This window comes from Typopeltis vanoorti, chromosome 15 (assembly GCF_054136105.1).
Source record: "Typopeltis vanoorti isolate ZY-2024b chromosome 15, IOZ_Tvanoo_1.0, whole genome shotgun sequence".
NCBI classification, from domain to species: Eukaryota; Metazoa; Arthropoda; class Arachnida; order Uropygi; family Thelyphonidae; genus Typopeltis; species Typopeltis vanoorti.
This window is the reverse complement of record NC_143563.1, coordinates 60,977,508-61,000,021: the sequence shown is the minus strand read 5'-3', so window position 1 is coordinate 61,000,021 and position 22,514 is coordinate 60,977,508. Positions and strand designations below refer to the sequence as shown.

At 35.5% G+C, this 22,514-nt stretch overlaps 1 protein-coding gene across 1 annotated transcript in view; it reads left to right on the top strand.

The window, feature by feature from the left end:
- The first annotated feature begins 639 nt into the window (after positions 1 to 639).
- Positions 640 to 22,514, top strand: part of LOC150098797 (carcinine transporter-like) — a 77,454-nt gene continuing 55,579 nt past the window's right edge. The window contains exons 1-2 of the mRNA XM_090405755.1: positions 640 to 1,044; positions 1,139 to 1,242. Coding sequence (XP_090261881.1) covers positions 640 to 1,044; positions 1,139 to 1,242 — 509 coding nt within the window. The remainder of the gene's footprint in view (positions 1,045 to 1,138; positions 1,243 to 22,514) is intronic.

Below are 22,514 nucleotides of genomic sequence, written 5' to 3'. Positions count from 1 at the left end.
GGCAAGGATTGTACCAATCGCAGCAGATTAAGATAGTAGTAGAGAGTAGTTAGGAAATATTTGTATCACTACTTGTTTTGTTTTATATATAAATAAAAATACAAAAAAAATCAATATATATCAGAAATAGAAAAAAAATTTCTTGGCCCACTCAACGTTCGAATGTACTATAAGTTTACAAGTAAACCTTTCGTGGGTGGGAACAACACACACACACACACACACGCACAAAAGATAGTTATGAATCGTATTTCAATTGGCAATTGGTTTAGCTACAAACTATAACTGCATATGCATCGTTGAAACTCTTTTTGTCGGTTAACAGTCAAGTTAACCAACAAAAACCGGTTATTAGCTGATATTTACAGAGCTACAAACAAAAGTCCCAGAATGAGGTTTAGTATTTGTATAGATTTGTATTTGTATATATAATTATGTATAGATTCCATATTTACTTTATTTTTATTACAGAACCTTATGTTTGATTACCGAAATTTTACAATGATAACTAATAACCATTCACATTTACTCTTTCCAGCTATTTTTGTGCATATTTATTTCTTTTAGAAATAAACGCCATTATCTGTTTTTCAGGTCTTCAGTTGAATATTCTATATAAGAAACAACTGAGTTGTTACCATGGAGTTCGAAGACATTCTCAAGGAAGTTGGGGATTTTGGCCGTTTCCAGCTCACCATGCTGATTATATTTGTCATCCCTTCCATGTTCTTGGTTCCTTTGTATTCGTTGAACATTCTGTTTATGTTGGCTGTCCCAGACCACTGGTGCCACGTCCCCGAACTCTTTTCATCTAACTTGTCTTCCGAGCACAAACAGTTCTTGTCACGGGTTCACACGGATTCCGGACCTAGTCAGTGTAAGATGTATGCCACTAATTACACCAATATCTTAGCATCTCTCCCAGAATGGGGAGAGAACTGGACTGAGACGGTGGAAATGTTACAGACAGAGTGGCCTATTCAGAAATGTAATAATGGCTGGGAGTATAACACATCTGCGTATGATGCGACCGCTGCTACAAAGGTGAGCATATTAGAAATTAAATTATAAATCCTTAAATATTTAATAAATTCATTTAACTGTATATATATATATATATTCCTTTGGTTTATTTTAGTGGAATCTGGTGTGCGACGACAGTCATTACGTCAGTCTCATTATGACTCTTTCATATCTTGGAGGAACATTGGGAAGTCCGTTGTATGGATTTCTTTGTGACAGGTAAGATTAAATAGTTCTTAACGGCAATTTGAATTCCATCAGCGCGAAGACTGAATGAATTACAGATCGAAAAGTATGTGAAAATTCTATTGAATATGTTGTCTTTTTTTTTTTAATGTGGTTCCCACTCACGAAAGGTTATTTTCAAACCTATAGTACGTTTGTACCGTAGGTGGGCTAAGCATTTCCCCTGTTTTTTAAATCAATTTAATATATATATATATATATATATATATATATATATATATTTATTTATTTAAATTTTTTATTTTTACGTAGTCTGGAAACTCTGCTCTACAGACAAAACATGAAACTTTTTCAAGCTACTTCAGGTCTCCAGTAAACGAGGCGGTGGTCTCACACTAGGCGAACAAATTCATCTCCCACTTAAAGTATAACAAACTTCTTCCACTTCACCAAATAACAAACACAAAAGCGCATGCTCACTTAAAACACGAATGAATTTAAATGCTAACAAGGGCTTCAGAGAAAAAAATGACAAAAAAAAAGAAGCAAATTCTTAGAAAAAAAAATTTACAGTAGGTCTAGGACTCAAAGTGTTAAGGAAAGAAGTTTTTCAGGAAAAATTCAGATATTAAGGATATGATACAATAAAGAACAGAAAAATGACTTGGCAAAGTAAGAAGAAGAGAACCTGAAAAACTTCTTTCCTTAACACTTCTTTCCGTCAGTTCCCTTCTCGCAGCTTGAAATAGGCACTGTGATAGGATGCCACGTTGCAGGCCTATCTGTTCAGCAAATTATTGACGAATTGGGCCATCCTAGGTCAATAGTCAGTGACACCATATTGAGATGGAAGTACAGGGAATCAACTGCAAGTTCTACGATTCATCACACTCACCGAACATTAGGGTGCTAAAGGATAATATGTAAAAACCGCCATCTGGACATCGATTGGAACTCGAATCAGCACAAAAACATTCAGAACTGAGGCTCGCAACATGGGATTCCATAGTAGGACTGTAATATGCAAGCCCCCACATTACCCGAACCAACATACAGCGTCGTCTTCAGTAGTGCAAAGAGCATGTACAGCAGGACGTGGAAGTTGCAAAGCTGTGTTAATGGAGCGACGAATCACGCTACATCTTCTACCGAGCAGGTGGACGAATGTCGGTGTGGCAGATGCCCGGTGAAATTCTCTTACCGGAGTGCGTAACCCCAACTATGAAATTGGGAGGTGGTGGTGTGATGGTATGGTCCTGTTTTTCCTGATTTGGCCTCTGATCTTTGTTTGTGTACCACAAACATTGAACTTCGAGAGGTATCTGAACATTCCGGACAATGCAATCCTCCTACTTTGTGGTGTTTCTACGGAACTGACCATAGTCTTTTCCAGCAAGACAATGCACCGTGTCATAAGGCTGCTGCTGTAACTGTGTGGTTTATGGACGTGAACATCACCATACTTGACCTGCCTCCACAGAAGCCCTGATCTCAAGCTTATCGAACATCAGTAGGATTAAGGAATGTCGGGTGAAGTCAAGGGACGTCCGCCCCACAACAGTCCAGGACCTCATTACATGCCTACAGGAACGAATGGTCCAAAATTCTCGTTGAACCCTATCGTACGCTTGTGAAAGTATGCCCTATAGGATTGCTAAACTCATCGCAGTTGAAGGAGGTCCTACATTTTAGGTGAGCGCCATGGCTGTTTGTTCCTCACGCTATAGTGTCCGTTGACTTCTTTCCAAAGAGTGTACAGACGGATGCAGCATTGTAAGAAAACCAAGAAGTACCACGATAAAGGATCAAAACGGTAAAATTTTAACAGATCGAAAAATACAGAAAAGAAACAACAATTGGAAAAATTATACAATGAACAACATTTATACGAATATAATAGACAAACTAGAGGGTATAACCGAGGTTGAAGAACTTACCTTCTTTGAGAAGCTTGATAGGGCACATGGACAGGTTTAAAAAAAAAAAAAAAAAAAAACGAGAACAGAACTGATAAAATGTACGAAGATAATGTGATAACATCTGAGTTGTTTAAACTTGTCAAAGAAAATTACAGGATGGGGGAACAGGAAATTCAAACAGAGTGTAATAATCCCAGCACTAAAGAAATGTAACGCAACTGAATTTAAAAATTGTCGCATACAGTTCTTATTGCAAAATGACTCAAAATAGCGGTTCTTTTTCCACAAAAGCAATAATAGAAAAAGACAGGGGTAGAGCACATTGCTTTTCTCTGGTTGGTTTGTTGTTTGGAATTACGTACGAAGCAACTAATGCTATTAGGGGGGAAGGGGGCTAGTGTATTATGTCTGTCAATTGCGTTTATGTTTCTGCCTGGTTTACCTCTTCTGCGGGATGAAAAACCGAGTTTACGGAGGGAAAAACCTTCACATCCGTATAAGACCCGCTATTCATTTGATAAAACTCTTATAGTAATTATTTTTCTCCTAAACGAATACGGCTAACTGAATTACGGAGGTTAGGATAGACTGAGCTAGGAGAGACTGCAGGGTTTACCCTGTTCCTAGAATAAATACCAAAATAGTAAAGTTAGTAAAATAGTATAAAATAAAGTATTGAACTGTAAAGAAAAGGAAACTCACTTGCCACCTCTTCAAAAACCTCTATCCTTTGAAGAAGAAGAAAAATAAAATAAAATAAATAAATAAATATATATATATATTTATTTTATTTTATTTTTCTTCTTGACTCGAAATCAGGATTCAAATCCAGGTCATTTCAAAAAATGAATATTTGTCAATACCTCCTGCCACGGAAGTTCATCATTTCTTTTGTTCTAGATCATTAAAAACATAGAGAATCGAGATGTCACTCACGAAAAAGTGGACTCACGGATCTTGAGCATCGACTAGGAACAGCGAACCGAAGTTTAAGCGCAACAAAGGGGTATCGAGCAGTGTAGTCTTGCTTTTCCTAGTTTTAAATGTTTTGGTTATACGATGATCAAAGAAAGAAAGAAAAAAAAAACTATGAAATTGCATAATGTTCTGTAAACTGTGAATAGAAGTGAACGTGGACTTATTTGCTTTGTATAGCTATTTTAATTTTGCGTTGCAATCAAGACTATCGAGCGTGACAAAAAAAGAAAAAAAAGAAAAAAGACGAATACATTAGTATTATTGTAAAGCTTGATAACTATTCACAATAGGTATTGACCAAGGCCGTTTTTTGTCGTCCATTTGTCATCTTCTACTTGAAACCTTTGCAACATAAGCAACTTGCTTATGTTGCACGGATGAGGATGAAAACGTTTCCCGGAGGGAAAACACTGTCAGCAATAACAGAAAAATCAACACCCACCCACCCACCCACCCCCACACAGTTCTGTATGATATCGAATAACTCACTTTCAGCTGAAAAAAAGCCCATAAAGAAGAAGAATCGAACTAAGGTCTTATCCAGTTGAGGGACGCATTGTCACTTTGATTTTCCGACTGCGCTACATCATATGACCTTCAGACCTCGACATTTTTTTTTTTGGATCTGATAATCATTCTTCTATTTTTCATCTAATCATGTTTCTGTCCTTTTTGTTTTCTCGACCTATCCCCCAAATACACAAGGAACTTTGTGGAAATAAGGAGTTTCTCGGAAAAAGGCAAAAACAATACCGATATATCAACTTCAAAAACTGGATTAGTAAAGGGTGGAGCCTTGTTGCTCTATAGTTTAAAGCTCAAGGCTTTTAATGTTGGAGATACCTGTATATTCAATGATCCACGTACTGGCAAACAAAATTGGCACTGTGCATAATTCTGCTTAAAAAGTGACTTTTAGATTTTTTCCTCTGCTTGATGGAAAACGTTTGGTTGTTTGTGATAAGTCTAAGAGTAGACAAATAGCTAAGCATTAGAAGCCAAAAATTTTCCACTTAACACGTCGAGATATATGATTCTCTACTGTGCTCGTCATGGCTTGCTAATCCAGCACGCGATCTGAATACTAATTTTCGAAATCTGTTACTGCATTCACTCAATTAAGGAATTTGAAACTTCCTGACAGTTGTTTTGTCTTAAAAGACACCGTCCAAGGGTAAGAGTCAAGGATAGCAACCCTTTTCTAGTCAAGAATAATAGATGATTGCTAGGTGTTTTGGATTATCGCCTAGACATGGCACAAGGCTTTAGTACGTTATACTCGTCAATTGGCACGTATTCTAAACATTTGTTTGTTTCCAGAGGAAAAACCAGAAAATAAAAGAAAAAAAAAAGCTTCTTAATTTCTGATTGGAATTTAGGTCTTTTTGACCTAAAGGTGTGTATATCAACGACTTGCCTCCCAGGCAATGGTGGTTAAATCATCTAACACATTATTGCAGGAAAGAGACACTTTTAATTTGAAAATATATTATTTCTCTAGTTTCTGTGAATGATAAATGCAGGTTTTATATGAATAAATCCGTTGTTTTCTGAATCTTTAAAATGAAAAAGAAAAAAAATTATTTTTTCAATCCATTACTAAATTAAAACGGTTGCAGGATTTTTCTTTGGAAAATTTGTTTATTCATCTCGCAAGACTGACAGACCAGCCGGAGAATACATGCACTTGACTGACATAGCAGACTATGGAGATAGGATTAACCTGTCTATGAAATTGATTAGATTTGTATGAAGCCACGTACTTGGCTTTGACAAGCCATTAGAGAGAAAAAGAAGATGATGATTGTTCAAATTATATCCATAATATCCATAATTATATCCAAGCTATGCAATGAACCCTGAATAAGACTATCGTCTTATTCAGGGTTCATTGCATAGCTTGTTGATTTAGACCAAGAGAAAATAGTTGTCCTTTTTTAGAGGGATCAGTGTTGTTCATGAAGATAGTATCAAATTTTTCATAAATCGTTGATAATAAATGCTTTATTTGCTGTTACGTTTTGGGTTTTATCTATAAAGATATTCCTGCAATACCTCACATGCACGTTTCATAGCATGCAAGATAGTTTGCCAGGAGAAGTAGCCCTTGACGTAAAATGCTTCGGGACCCGTGGCTTTCGTGTTTATATTGTAAATCTCTTAATGCGAGGTTCATACTAAAATAACTGTCCGCTCTCTGTTAAATAACAAAATTTTATCATATTCTTACTTCGTTTCATTCTCTTTTACATTATTCCTCTTCTTTTACGCATAATTCCTCATTAATATCAACCCAAAAACACTGGAAAAGGGAGTCATGCGCACAGACGTATTCGTTCACATTTGCAATTAAAAACTGCTTTGTGAATTCTTTGCTGAGATGCGTTACCCATTCGTTTGTGCCAATGTCTTACAAATGTATACGGTGCTTTTCGACAACCAGCAAGGGTTCCCTCAATAGGTCAAGGATAGTTGTTCCTAGTGAAAGTAAGAAGTTTCGAGTATAAGACGTGTCATCAAAACTGGAAATTTTAGTTTGACCGACTGTTGGTATTGGATTTTCCAGTAAGCATAGCAAAAATGTACTTAGGATTCTTCAGCTCGTGAAACAGATGCTTAACAACAAGCAATAATAATAATAATAATAATAATAATAATAATATCATAAAAAATGGCACATTTACGAATAGGCTAATCTGACATCACAGTTTCTTAGAAGCTTGACACTTGTCTTATTTCTTATCAAATAAGATAAGTCCAGACTGGTGTGCGATTTTCTTCTCTCTCTCTCTCTCTCGGTAGCTTAGTTCTCAGGTACGATGCAACATTGGCGCTTCACTCGGAAAGACTTGGATCTAAATCCGCCTAGAACACGAAGAATTTTCATAAGAGCTTTACCACCGAAGGTGAGTTAGTGGCTTCATGCAGTAATGGTAGGGTTACCCTTTCGAAAACTCAAGTGTATTTCATCCTCCATGACGGATAAACCACCTGGTAAACGCATACTATTTTCACGCGTGGCGATGTTATTCAGTTGTAGCAGTTAATATTTTCTTTTGTCGTACTTGCGGTATTTCATTTTTGTTTGCTTAAGAAGTCAAAATAATATGCTCCTATTGCATGAATTCTCATCTGCTTTTTCCGATACTTTTATCGTTCAAACTTTTGAATAAAAGTTTGAACGATAAAAATTCTAGTTCAAATTTTCTAAATTTGAACCACAAAAATTCAATTAAATTAGTGTACAGTTTGCTTCATTCACTTCATTGCAGTACTTGTTCTTAGTTTCTCAATTCGTGTGCACACTATTTAAATATATTAAAACTTTATTTTAATATTTGTTATTTTTTGGGAAAACCTTTATACGCATGCGTTATTTTTTATTTATTATTATTATTTTTTTTTTGTTCCACTATGCTCCAGTAGAACAATTAAGTATATTGTATAAAGCGTGCAGCAGTCTGCTAGAGCGAATCAAATGAATAGTTTCTTGCACATGAACCTACTTCTCCAATAATTATACGTTTACAATAGCAAATTATCCGTAAAATGCATTTCACCCTTGTACTAGTTTAATGATATTATCAATGAAAACCAGAAGGTCTGTTGAAAAAAATCGCTGACTAGACAAAATGAGAGAGAGAACACTTGTGCTAGGTGTAATCACAATGGGCATATATGCAACTTATCATTCTTATTGTACCGATCAAGAGTCAAGGTTATTTTCTCAGTCAAGGCTTTCTTTTCCCCCTTCTCATATAGCCATGAGCTCACGAGGTCGACTAGGAATGGCATTTAGTTGAGAAGTAGAAAGTAGAAAACTATTGTCTAAGAAGTTTCGAAAGTTCGTTTCATTGAGGAAAATTCACATTTTGTGCATTGATAGTTAAATGCGCATGACCATTCAAGCTAATTTACTATTTTATTTTCCTTTTCTGTTAGAAGTTTTCGTTAATGTTAGCGAAGTGGGATGCTGGAGTTTGGTAACGAGGCATTATTTTCTCATTCTTGAAATACTCGATGTCATAATTCGTTTAAATTGTTTTCAAGTTAATGCGTCATGTCAAGCTTAATTGTGGAAACTGCGATTTTGATAATAGAATGTACGGATTCCTTGTTATTGCGTTGTAAATTCTGATGTATGCGTCATTTCTTTATAAAACTGTATGAAATTAATCTTACTCACTTTCTTAAGAGTTAATGTGTCATTTTGTATGTGTGCGCTCGCTCGCAATCACATTGATTCGAATAGTTTCTAAATAGAACTCATATGTTCCATTGTGTCATATTTTTGGTTCCATTGAACAATTTGCCATGGCAAAATTAGAGTATGGTAATACCCCGCATTACGACGTTTCGCTTTACGACGTCGACGTTTTTCAGTTATGATCAATACCCAGTACCGCCGACAGGGTGTAACATAGAGGTGGCCTGCCTCACGGCGCAGCTTAATAAGGGCGCTCTTTCAGCCATATTGCGGTAGACGCCGTCGCTACGCTAACAGGAATTGTTAGCATTGCAAGTGCGGAAAGCAGTTTTTCCAAGCTTGAACTGATTAAAAATTATTTGCAAACAGCAATGACCCAAGAAAGATGGGTTGGTCTAGCAACTATATCGATAGAGGCAGAGATAGCTTATAATTTAAATTTAGAAGCGCTTATAAACAGTTTTATTGTGCGATATCCCCGTAGAGCAAACTTTTAATGAATATTATTATGTAATCGTTTTGCATTAATGTTTCTCTTGTAATAAAAACAAACTCGCGATTGGAGATTTTCTTATATTTTTGTCTTATAATTCATCAGGGGTGACATTTAATTGTTTGCCTCAAGGCACATCTAATCTGGCGACAGCCCTGTCAATACCCATTTACCACGCTGCATTAGCTCATACAATAGTTTTAGAGACATAACGCTCCCGTGAATCAACAGATGAGCAGTTTTCGTGAACTTTGTTTATAACCTCGTTGCTTCTACATCTGTTTTGGTGTTTCGCTGTGAATTACAAATAGCTTAACTATTATTTTAAGAATAAAATATTGTTTTTTGACAATAATGACAGATAAGATTTAAAGTAAGGGTGCTGTTGCTTCCAATGAAAAGAAGAATATTTGATTGCTAAGATTAAAATTACTACAGTATTACTATTATTACGGGACACCTCCAAAAGCCCTCTACTCCACTAGTTAATCCTCCAACTACAACATTTACTTCCACTATTCAATCTTCCAGCTACGCACAACGACATTACTACTACTACAATCGGCGCCATCTACCGTCCACTAAACCAACAACAACAACAGTATTTTTTTCTGTAAATTGCATAAGTTCTCGTGGCCGATTTGTTTGTACGCGGAATGAAAAACCGACTTTCTTGGAGAAAAACCGTGCTACCACTGTATGAGATCGGCTAACTCACCATTGCAAAAGCCCATATAAATATTCCTCTCGCACGATGAGAATGGAAAGCAGATAGTAATAGATGAAAATTAATAAATTTGGTGATGGTGTGTAGAACACTAAAGAGAGGTTGCAGGCTAAACTTACCTAGCACTTATAGTTGTTAAAGCAAATATAAAGTTCTAAGTGAAGTGAAAAGTGCTATAATAATTAATGCTATTAATTATTATAGCACTTATATTACTTATATAGCACTTGCTTCCAATGAAAAGAAGAATAATTGATTGCTAAGATTAAAATTACTACAGTATTACTATCAGAACCGGCGCTAGGGTCTTTGCCGCCCGCATGTAATTTCTGTCTAAGATCCGGGCGTGTGTGGTTCTTTTACGATAATAAAAATTTAAATTATTTGAAATTTCTTAAATAAATTTTGACAGAACCGCCACGCGTTGGTTCGCTAAATGTAACGAACCGGGGGTGTTGACTAGGCAGGAAAATCTTTAAAAACCAGAATATTCAAAAAATTCTCAAAAGGTGAAGCAAATTTTGATAAAGCCACTTCACTTTAATCGTTGAATATAATGATACAGGGATTATAGCGACCAGAATCGCTAACAAAATTAAAATGAATTTCACTTAAAGTTAAAATTTATTTGAACTAAAGTTTAAAAAAATTCTTGCATTTTACAAGTTATTAAATTCTTAGTAACTTGTAAAATTTTCTTAATAATTTTTATAAGGGGAACTATCTTTTAGGAAAATAAAAGAAACTCAAAATAGATGAGAAAATAAGGAAAGAATTCAGAAATAATTAGAACATTTAATATAAATATTCAAAAAATAACATCTTTACAGAATAACAGAAAATAAATTAAATTACATAAATATACTTGAAAATTTTTAAATTAAAATTTTAGGGTTTTTGATTTCATATTCACAAAATTAGAAATAATGGTGTTAACGTCTAATTCCGCACATATATCATTTTCAATAGCTATTAACGCCAAACTAACAAGCCTTTTTTTTTGTGTGACATACGTGTTCTTAAGTAGGTTTTAATCGATTTCAAAAGGAACTTTCACTGCTCGCTACACTAACAGGTAAGGTTAATAGTATTCTTAAAGCAATTGAAAAGTTAGGGAAAGATAAATTATTGGACACAATAAAATTAAGAATATCGAAAGGGCTTTTGAATATTTAAATTATCCTTCCGAAAAATATCCCGGAAAGCACATACGCGTCATATAGTTCTGTTGCATTTACGTCTTTATTGTCGCCGTCCTTCAAGAGAATCTCTAAATCGTCACAATTTTTTCGTAAATCTTCGTTATTAATTTGTAGTAATCTATACAAGAAATTGAAATTATCATAATATGTTTTTAGTTGTTCAAAACGTCCTATTAACGAACACATTGCAACGTCTAGAAGTGTATAAAAAACATTCACTCTAAATTTATCTTCTGGCGATTGTGGCGTTTCGTCAAATTGTCGTGTCTGCTTTCGTCGTCGAACTTCCGTACCAATTTTAAATTCTTGTTCTCCATCCATCTCTTCACTCAGTTCTTTTGCCGATACTCTTGTAAGACTATTTTTAAGTTTTCGACAGATTCTAAAGCAAGTGTAATGTTCATATTTTCGTCTTGAATCATTTTACTCACAGGGTTTATTTTGTTAAGTAAATCATGCCAAATTATAAGAGAGCAAATAAATTTGTAGTCCTTATTTTAGCACATAATGTTTGTGCTTCATGCTGAGTTTCTTTATTAAAATTTTCATTATTTAAAATTTTAAACAGTGCAGCGTAAATTTCTCCTAACTGATATCGTAGAGGGCGGATTGCATTAATTTTACTTTCCCATCGCGTTTTTGATGGTTCTTTCAATGTTAGTTTTTTTACGAACTTTAAAAGGATTGCCCAACGTTTGTAAGAGAATGAAAAGAAATTGTATATTTCTTGAATAATTGCAAAGAAACTAATTGTATCTGCATTCACTTTGGCTGCATCGTTAATGATTAAATTTAGAGTATGAGCAGCACATGGCACGTAAAAAGCTCGAGGAATTTTGTTCAAAAGCAAATTTTGGAGCCCATATTTTTTCCTTTTCATATTTGCCCCATTGTCATACCCTTGACCTCGCATGTCTTCAGTGGGAATGTTCCATTTTTCCAGTTGTTCCATTATTGTTGCACATTAACCACGTCCTGTGGAATCTGATATATCTGCAAAACCTAAAAAGTTTTTCCTGATCTTGACAATTCCATTGTCACAGGAAAGAAAGCGAATAATAATGCTCATTTGTTCTGTTTTACTGGCATCAGGTGTGCAGTCTAAAATTATGGAATAATATTTAGATTTTCGAATTGATAATAAAATTGTATCCCTGATTGCGTTACTTAAAGTTTCCAGTATCTCATTTTGACTGTCTTTACTCAAATAGTGTATTGTTTCGTTGTAGGGCCCTTTCAACATGATTTTCCATAACGGGATCAAACTTCGCAAACAGTTCGACTAATTTTAAAAAATTGCCGTTATTCCTTTCATATAATTTATCAGATGATCCGCGAAAAGCTAAATTTTGGCTACCAAGGAATTTTATAATTTCAATCAAGCGTTCTAAAACACTCGTCCAATGTTTCTTTTCCATTTCATACATGCTTTGAGTCTGGCAATCAATAGGAGTTTTGTGTTTTAAATTTTTATCAAGTTCCTTCCATTTTAAGAAATTTTTCATGTGAGTTAAACTAGTCTCATGTCTTTGCAAAGTTGTACTTACATTTCTCCAATCGTTATAACCTTCTACAAGACTACTTGATTCAGTAGGTGCGAAAAGTTTGCAATAAAAGCAAAAAACAGAATCTAAAGTTTCGGAATAAATGAGCCATGTTCTTGGCACGAGCTCCCCGTTTTACCATTTTTCTATTATAATACGTGTCGCCAAATTTACGACCATATGTATCTGTATGTATCTCTGGGATATATATTTTTCTTTTAAACAGGCCCCATTTCAATTAAAACAACTCGTAAATTTTCATCAATATTTCCCCATTCACCTGGATCTTCTAAATTTACAGAGACTAACAATGTGTTAGTTTCGTGGTCAACTACAACTAAATCTTCTCCTAACTGTTTTTCACTTAAATCGTGTTCAATTATCTTGTTCAATAGTTGCAACAATACTTTCATGCAAACTGGATGATGTGCACGGTTTTTCAACTCTGATTTCTGATGCATCGAGTTGGTTACAATCTGCATCAGAATATTTTAACAAATTTATTAAGAGTCCCAGTTTGTTTCTTAATATCTGCTTCTTTTGCAGCATGACTCTTAAGATTTTGTGCACCGGATAACTTTTTTTAAATTTTTGATTCCATTTCTGTTTTATGCCCACAAGAAATTATTACACAACACGACACAGAGACGAAATAATAGTCCGCACTGCGCTACTGTCACTAGCCTACTGAGATGCGTACCATATGACTGGTACGCATAAAAACCGTTCACCGTTTCACTTTAGATAGACTGCAGTATACACAACATTCTGCAGGCAAGCATTTAGCCTGCTCTCGCTGCAAAATTGCAAACAGCTGGCTGATCAAAGAGGCGGAAATATTCAATTTTTTTAAATTTTTACTCGGTGTATCCGGCCTTATTTATTTTAATATTGATCATTCTAAGAATTTTTTGTTTTTATGATAAAAATTTTGTTTCTTAAAAATGAACTTATGAATCGTGCCCCGATGGCGGCGCCCCCTTCGTAGCGGCGACGCATGCTTTGCATGCCCGCTTCCGCCCGCCCTGATTACTATTATTACGGGACACCTCCAAATTAATTATTATTAATAATTAATAAGTTGTCCGTGAACGTGAGTCTTTATTGCCGAAATGGAAAGGATTTTAATGGTGTAGATTGAAGACCAAACTGGTTGGTGTGTTCCCTTAAGCAAGTTATTCAAAATAACTTTTTCGTTTGCGGGATTTTACGCATTGTATGACTGCTTAAAAACGTTACTGGTATCAAAGTGCATAATTGTGTAAGTACCTATTCCAATTACTTGGCTTGGAAGGTGGGGATATTTGAATTCTCAGAGAGAAAAAGTTGTATCCAACTAAGACACAACTCTAGAGAGGAAAAAAAGTGTGACACATCTAAAAACTACTTCATAAAAATAAATAAATAATGCAATTAGCGGCCTGAGTAATGATAATAATCCGCGGTACCTACAGGTCTATAATCTGTTAAATATCCCTGATTTTCGTAACTACAATTTTGGGATAAGGTCTTATGCCTAAATGTATATTTTATATGTAAACTGCTTGTGTTCTCCTGGCTGGTTTGCTGGACGAAAAACTAGAGTGAATTTCTGAGAGGAAAAATCCTTCCATTTTCGTATAAGATCAGCGAATTCACCTTCAGTTGAAAACCCTTATAATGGTCATTCGCGTCTTCCTAGGCGGAATTCGAACCCATAACCAAAAGGCTTCGTCGAAACCGTCGAGATTACAGGGTTGCGTAGCCTCATGGTAACTTTTGGTCCTTCGCGTCTATTTCTTCTATTTTCTTCAAAAATAGAAGAAACTAGAGGCGCCACCTGTTGTATAGTTTTGTTATCGAAAGCGGCAACCTTCATTAGTCTTGTGTCAAGTGTTTATGACATTTGTTTCATTAGAAGTCGAGTTATAGTGCCTGCGAAACTTTGGATGTTACGTTATGCAAATAAAAGAAAAATTATAAATAATTTTGTTTAATATGAATTTTAATTTTTCTTACTTACAATATGCATAGTATGGATAAGTTTAACAATCACCCGCTGTTTATTGGCATTCCCCCCCCCTTTTTTTTTTATGAATTTCCATGTTTAGGATCCCAAGAGTTGAAACTCTTTGTGCTGTTTGGGAGTTCTGAACGTAGCAATTAGGGCCAGTTACGTATGTTCTGGCCGGTTGCCCGATTTTCGGGATGAAAAAACCCTTGTTTCTGGGGGGAAAATTTTTGCCACCACTGTATGAGACACCGGCTAATTCAAGAGTTCGAAGAATCCATTTTTAGTTGCACTTCGGGAATGATTATATATATATATATATATATACACACACACCCTGTCCAAAAAGAAACCGAACTTTTCGAAAATAGAACTAGAGGTGCCACCTGTTGTATATTTTTGTTATCGAAAGCGGCAACCTTCATTAGTCTTCTGTCAAGACTAATGAAGGTTGTGTTGAGTTATAGTGCCAAGAGTGACAGTGTGTTTTGACGAACGGTCGGAAAATGAGTTTCAAACAGCGAGCTGCGATTGACATTTGTGTTAAACTTGGTAAAAGTTTTTCCGAAACGCATCAAATGCTTCGAAAAGCATACGGTGATGAATGCTTATCCCGTACTTATGTTTACGAGTGGTTTAAGCGATTTCAAAGTGGTCGTGTGACACTTGAGGACGACAAAAAGCCGGGCCGTCCAAAAACTGGACTGAGCGAAATTAGCATCCAAAAAGTGCGTGATTTCATCAAAGAAAACCTGAAATCGTCCGTGAGATTGATTGAAGATGAATTGAGGATTCCAAAATCAACTGTGCATAACATTTTGACCGAGAGTTTGGGGCCTTCGTAAATTGAATTCGCGATTTGTTCCCCACAAGTTGACCGACGACCAAAAAATGTATCGAATTGAACACTGCAGGGACCTCATTAAAACCTCGTAAGGACTCAAATTTCCTTGAAACGATCGTTACTGGTGAACGTGCTGTTTGAGTATGAGCCCGAAACAAAGCACCAGAGTGCTGAGTGGAGACCACCAGAAGAGGGGCATCCGAAAAAAAGTCGCTTGGAGAAGTCAAAAGTAAAGACAATGCTGATTTGTTTCTACGATTCCAAGCGAATTATCCACAAAGAATTCGTTCCGCCTGGCATTCGGTCAATGGTGAGTTTTATCTCGAAGTTTTGAAGCGATTGATAGAGAGAATTCGTCTCGTACAGCAAGAATATCGTGACCACCGACCGTTCGCCAAAACACACTGTCACTCTTGGCACTATAACTCGGCTTCTAATGAAACAAATGTCATAAACAGTTGCCACAACCCTAATGAAGGTTGCCGCTTTCGACAACAAAAAGATACAACAGGTGGCGCGACTAGGTTCTTCTATTTTCGAAAAGTTCGGTTTCTTTTTTGGACAGAGGGTGTGTGTATATATATATCGGTATGTTTGTAGGAATTCATGCTTCACTGCTGAATAAATATCCTCGTGATACCCCACAGGGCGGTTTTTAAAAGAAAATAAAAGAGAAAAATTATCAACATTTTATTATATTTATTTTCGCTGATGTAAAATGGAAAATTAAATGGCGTACAATAGAAGATTTGAATATTTAATGAGAAAAGTTGGGATGCTATTTCTTATTTCCTACAAAAGTTCCATTCATTTAAGAATAGATGAAGAAATATACCCTCATTTCCTTCAATGGAAGAAGTCTTTATTTCTTATTCTGAATGTTTATTAGTGAGAAAAACTCAGCTGGAATAGGCAAGGGATTGAAAAGGATAGCAACTTTAGCAGAAGATTACTGCTTCTTCTGCTATCGCTGACTTCTTCCTCTTCTCCAATATCCAAAACTTGAGGTTCAACGTATTTCAGTTGTAGTGTATGATGCGAATGAAATTCTGCGAATTGTTCTTGTTTATTCATAAGTAGATGGAGTGTGGCACCTAGCGACATCGCATAATAATTGTACACGCAGTCCTACTGATTTGTCGACAGCGATGAGGAAAATATTTCTTCATTTTATCCTGAAGAGGTAAGAGATGATTTAAAATCATTATCAGATGGAGTTCCAGCGAAAGAAGAAAATATGTGATTCAAATGATTAAACCTAGAATCGGCTACGTATGCAAGCGTTGCCTATTTTTGCTATTTTCTCTCACTCCTCATCATTTAATTGAGATATTTCGAGGATAAATATATTTAACAGCTCCTTTCTCAATTCATAAAATCTCGCAAGAATTAATATATCGCGAATATCGATATAAAGAACTAACGTGTTATGGTGAGATTCCGATCCCTGGCTCATTTGTTAAAATGCTTGACCATTTTAACAACTGAGTCTTGTACACTTTTTAAGTACTGTTGGAATATTCATTATCAGAGCTTGACGATGTATGAAGTTGAGCTTACGTTCTGGAATTTTGTTTTACTATTGAAACAAATCCTTTAATCTTCCAGGTGCACTGACTGTACAAACAGAAAGACCGTTTTTCTCAAGACAGATGATTTTTATCGATCGTGATGGAAAAACAGAATTATAATGTAGCTAATCCTGCTGAAGTTGAAAGTAATTCAGTGCACAAAAAAGAATTTTTTCTAATAATGAAATTTTTCTCAGCAAATCTATCTCATTAATTGACATAAGTCAAAAAACGTCAATTACCGAGAAATATGAAGTGAGCCTATGACATTTCTCTGAATATCTGAAGGTCTATCATAGTATCTTTTGATATTAGAACTAGATATTTCTTTCTGGGCTCCCTCACATGGATTTCTTTGCAGCCAGGAAAAATTAAATCCGTAGCTACGGCTTGAGGCTATTTTCCTTGCTATTATTTCGACAGCTTCATAACTAGATACTTATATCAATAGTTTCTTTCCTCCATTTCTTTTTCTATTTTTAATATATATAACATTTAAATTAATATTCAAATGTCTTTTCAATTTACTGGGAACCATACACTTTCTTGCTAAGCTTTCCTCAACAGGCCATCCTGGAATACGACTGTTTTTAGGACAAGTTCAAAGTTTAAATATCTTGGTACTAAAGGGCACGAAGAGACTGCACCTTCTGTAAGAATTGTATCGAACTTACACTTGCAATCGGTTTGTTCTCACTTTTGAGAACAAACCGATTGCAAGTCAGCCCCAGAAAGCAACTGACTCATCATTGACTTTTGTTCGTTTAATCAAAAACTTATTCATATTAAATGTCATCCTCTTTGTTCATTTAAAAAATTTATTGAATAAAAAAGCAAAATAAACAAATTTATCTATTGCACATACGTACCGACCTCAGAGACATCAAACTTTGAACTCACAAGTTTTGGGACCATTGCTGTTCAACTTGTATGTTAATGATTGGAAGAGATCTGAATTGTGATAATGTAGTTGTTTGCAGATGATGCAAAGTTGAGGAGAACAATGAGGAGTAGAGCAGATGCTGCAAGAGGACTTGAATGCACTTTCTAAATGAGCAAGTCAGTGGGATTCTCAGTTTACTGTTGCAAAGTGTAAGGTTTTGAAATTTGAGAAGCAAAGATGGAATGTGGAATATGCAATTGGTGGAAATGTCTTACAAGAGGAGACGAGAGATCTGGGAGTGATTGTGGACAAGGTTCTAAAATTTTGGGGACATATTAAACAAATTGTGAGGACAGCACAGCAGATATGGGAATGATGCGGAGGGCACCGAGTTGTAAAAGTTGTAGAGGCTTTGATCAGCCCACATAATGATTACTGTCTACAGATTTAGTCACCTGGTTTTCAAAAAGATGAAGATGTGTTAGAAAGGATCAAGTGATGATTGACTAAGGTGGTTTCTAGTCTCTGGAATGTTGAGTATGAAGGCAGATTTAAGAAATGCAATTTGCAGAAACTAGTGGATAAGAGAAGGAGAGGGGATATGATACATAAGTTGTTAAGGGGGGGGGGTTATTGCCAGATTAATGTGAAGAAGGTTTTCTATAGAATGAGGGCGAAGACAGGAAGAGAATAAGAGGTCATCCCTGGAAGCTGTATAAGGAGAATCTGAGCAAGTGTTTTTTTTTTTTTTTTTGCATGGAGAGTAGTGAGTGATTGGAATGGATTGCCCGAGTTAAGGCGCGGTACGATAAACTGTGTATGTGTGACAGTGGGGCCTCCCTCGATGAGTCTTTTGACTCCATGGAGATTTGATAATAATGAAAATAGCTGCTATTATCGAAGGCAAACTGCGCATGTGTGAGTCTCCCACTTCTGTACTGTTTCCAACTTAGACATTTAATATGCTGCGATTCATTACACAAGAATTCTGTGCCGTGAGGGAAAAAAGTATGACAACCACTGTACTAGAGAAACTTTTTCTTAGATCTTTTTTTCAGTAGGATTTTTTTAATCTGGTAACTCACGACTGCGGAACACATGCGAGTACGTAACTAGTAAATACTAGTTAATGTTAGGATGCACTCTTTCCCGGCGATGGTGAGAGTGACTACCGATGTCAAAAAAAGAGAGGAAAAAAAAGAATAAGAGAATGGGACTAAATTAGCGCAATTTACTATCTTGGGAAATGAAAAAATATATATATTTGGATTAAATTTTTTTTTCCCTTTAATCTCCGTTCGAGACTAAATCAGCCGTCGTCGAAAATCGAATAGCAAAAAAATTCCTTCTTCGTGCACACGAATCAAATCGAGATCTTTTCAGCTGAAAGGCGCGTCCGATCAGTTGCATCATCGAGGCGTAATAAACATTCCATTTTTTATTTGTTTGTTTATCCTTGTCGCTAAATATGATCGATCTTCGTGTTAGATCCCTCAAGCTCGCCATCTGTTGTTTTTGGAAATGTCCCAGCATACTTTGTCACATTTAATCGATCGATTAATATTCATTACTTCCTGTTGTTATTTTGTTTATCTAGTTTACCTTGCTAGTTTCCACTGTCGAATTGCTTTCATTATGATTTCTTCTCAGGCTTATCACATATCGAAAATCTGAATTCAGTAGAGACAGGTTTATTTCATTCGAAAAATACTAAACGAGAAACTATTTTAGAAAAATGTTTGCGGCCATGTAATCTTTTCGAATTATTATTATTATTTCTGTTTTTTAATTTGCCACGAATTTCAAAGTTTTGCGCTTTCAGATCCTAATTTCCAGATGACAGATTAGCGATAATACCGATATTCTTAGTAAATCAACGATGTGCATTGAGACCAAATAAAAATTGGAACATTATTTTAATAAATACAAAATATACTGATATTGATATATAATTAGATGGATGATTATTTTCATTTAGTCGGTGCAAGATCAATTCTATTTATCGAGACCGAAGTGCATTGAAAAAATACCGTGTTTCGTATGTAGAGAAGAAGTCCTCGATTAGCTAACTCTCAGCTTCCTCACTGATATGATGTGTCTGTTCGCTGGTCGGTTTTGTTCAAATGACGGTTTAAAGATGGGCAGTAGCAGTGGTGGTATTCTTAGTAAAAAAAAAGAAAAATGTACACTGAAAGCAAATAAAAGTATAGTCTTCTCACTAAAAACCCACGAACGGCTTACAATCCTTCGTGGGTGGAATTTCCCATAAAAAAAATATGTTGAACACTAAATATAGAAAATATACTCGTAGCGTACAGCCCACTTACGAGTATGAATTTCATTTCTCCTCTTCTTGTTTTGTTTTATTTTATTTTATTTTATTTTCCTCCCTGTAATTTTTATGGTCCGTTTTCACTTTCATACTGCAGAGAAAGTTTGCAGAACTTTATAAACGTATACTTTTTAACTGGCTAGGTTTGAAAATGTTATTGATTACTTTGAGTAATCTTATAAAAGTATTATTATTATTATTATGTGACACCTCCAGAGAGTCCAAAGACTCATCGAGGGAGAGTGTGCCAACACCATCGAACGATTGGATCCCTTCCAGCTACTAACCTCGCTCAAACTTGCTTAACTTTTTGCAAGCCATTAGTAGCAGAGGCTCTACCAATCGGCCAACCTTTGCTGGCTTAGTATAAAAAATAGTTAGAGAAAGCGGGGGGGGGGGGAGATTCACTTCCGGTAAGGATAACTGGGACTAAAACATTAGATTATAAGAGAAGAAACACAAAACTATGAAAAAACTTGGTTGAATGACTGATATCTTTAAGTCAACTCGAGATTAACTCATACGGACTGCTGGAATCATATAATTTCGAACTATTATCCTATTTCTAGGCTACTTGTTTCAGACAGAAAAATGTGCTGTTAGCAGCATTTGAACTGACTTAATTTTGAAGCTGAAAAAAATACTGCATAGTTTAAATGAATCTAGATTTGCACTCTTCAGTTTGATCTGCAATGTACAAACTCTGTTAGGTAGAACAATAACTAGAGAATATTCACTTGGCTTGGTATGGAACTGGCACATTCATACTCATTATTGACACCATGCCAATAGCTGTATCTAAGCAATATCTCACATCACGGGTATTCTACAGTGCGACATTTCTACCTCAGCCTGGAAAGTTTTATTCTCACTGTGATAGTGCGCCTCACTACAGATTTAAGTGAAAGAATTACTGAATTTAAACTTCATACTTCCTGTTTTACGCTTACACATAGACCGACACGATTCCACGCAGATTTTCGAAACCATATCCAACGGAATGGGTTGGTTAATCCCTATTCCCGTAGCGTCCTATGTCTGTATATTGCGTGTGGTCTTCTGGCCGGTTTGCCTGTTTCAAAAGAGGATGGTTTACTCCATATGAGTGAACTAATTTGTTTATAATTGGTTAATTTGTTATATTTTCGTAATAAAAATGAAAGCCTTTTAACAGGTCAGAAACTTTTTGTCATCTTAATTGGATAATGCATTTAAAGAAATGAGAACTCCCCATCTCTGAACCGTAACAAAATGACACTGCCAGGTTTGTTTTTCTCACTTTAAAAGTGAGAAATCACTTTTAAAGTGAGAATATTTGAAAAATATCTGAAAGAATGAAGCATGACGCATTGATTCGTATAGTTTCGCTTTAACGATTCAGCAGTTTGTATTCACACAAGCAGTCATTGCCTCTGCAGTGGCGTAGCAAGAGCTTTTGCCACCCGGGACGATCCCTAAGTTCCCCCCCCCCCCCTTTCAATACACACCAAAAATACCACAAAAAGTCAAAATGACGTATAGGGAAAGAAATTAAAACACCATGTTTATTTTTGAAGTAAAACTTTAATTTCAACATTCTAAAATGTTATTTTTCTTGCTTTTCTGTTAGCAAAATCGTCGATGATATTGGCGAAGTCTATTTCATAGTAATGTACGTAATTCTTAATCAATTTTATTTAGAAAAACTCCTCTCACAACTAGCAACACCTACAGCAATTGTGAGGAAAATTCGCAGCAGTATTACAATATTTGGAACTGAGTTCTCGAGACTGTATTTTAGAATTAACTGCAAAAGTTCAAAAAGGTTCAAAGTGCCGCCTCCTCTGACCCCCTAGCTACGCCACTGTGCCTCTGGCATTCATTTATCCATATAAATTCTAATAAAATATTAAACTATTACTCTGAACAGTATTAGTCAAATCGTAGTACATAAAATAAATTACAAATGGATAACCTAAACGAACTATTAATTTTAATTTCATTAGAATGTTTACTACTTATTTGATTTTTGAGTAAATTTTGCAGAGTAACTGTTTTTTTTTTTCTTTTTCATTTAAGTGAATAAACTGTTTTATTTATTCGCCAGAAAAAAACATGGAAATTCCACAGGGTTACACATAGTACATTAACAACCGATGATATTCATGTAAAATGTGCGACTCATGTAAACTGCATGGTATATGAAGCTCGCATAGCTTACAATGACCACATGGGGGAGAATAATGCTTGTAAGAAATAGTTTTTATTACACTTTTCGGTCGATTTTTACATTGAGATTTTTTCTGAAGAATCTGTTTTCAACTAGAGAATTGTTTCCGTTATATTGTCTTATCTAGCGATGGATGTCGCCAGTGAACAGGAGAAATGATCAGCTAAGATCACACACACATGTGTGTGTGTGTGTGGGGGGGGGATTATCTTAGGAATTAAAAGGCAGAACGAGCCTCGTTAGCCCTCCTTAAATATTTTTATCCGTTCCAACTGGAATGGGTTAATTACCGAGCCTCTGATTTTTTTTTTTTATTCTAATTTCCTGCTTTGTGAATACTTCGCTTTCGTCACGGTCTTATGTCTGTTTTAACATATTATATGCTGTTTACATACTTAACAAAGAT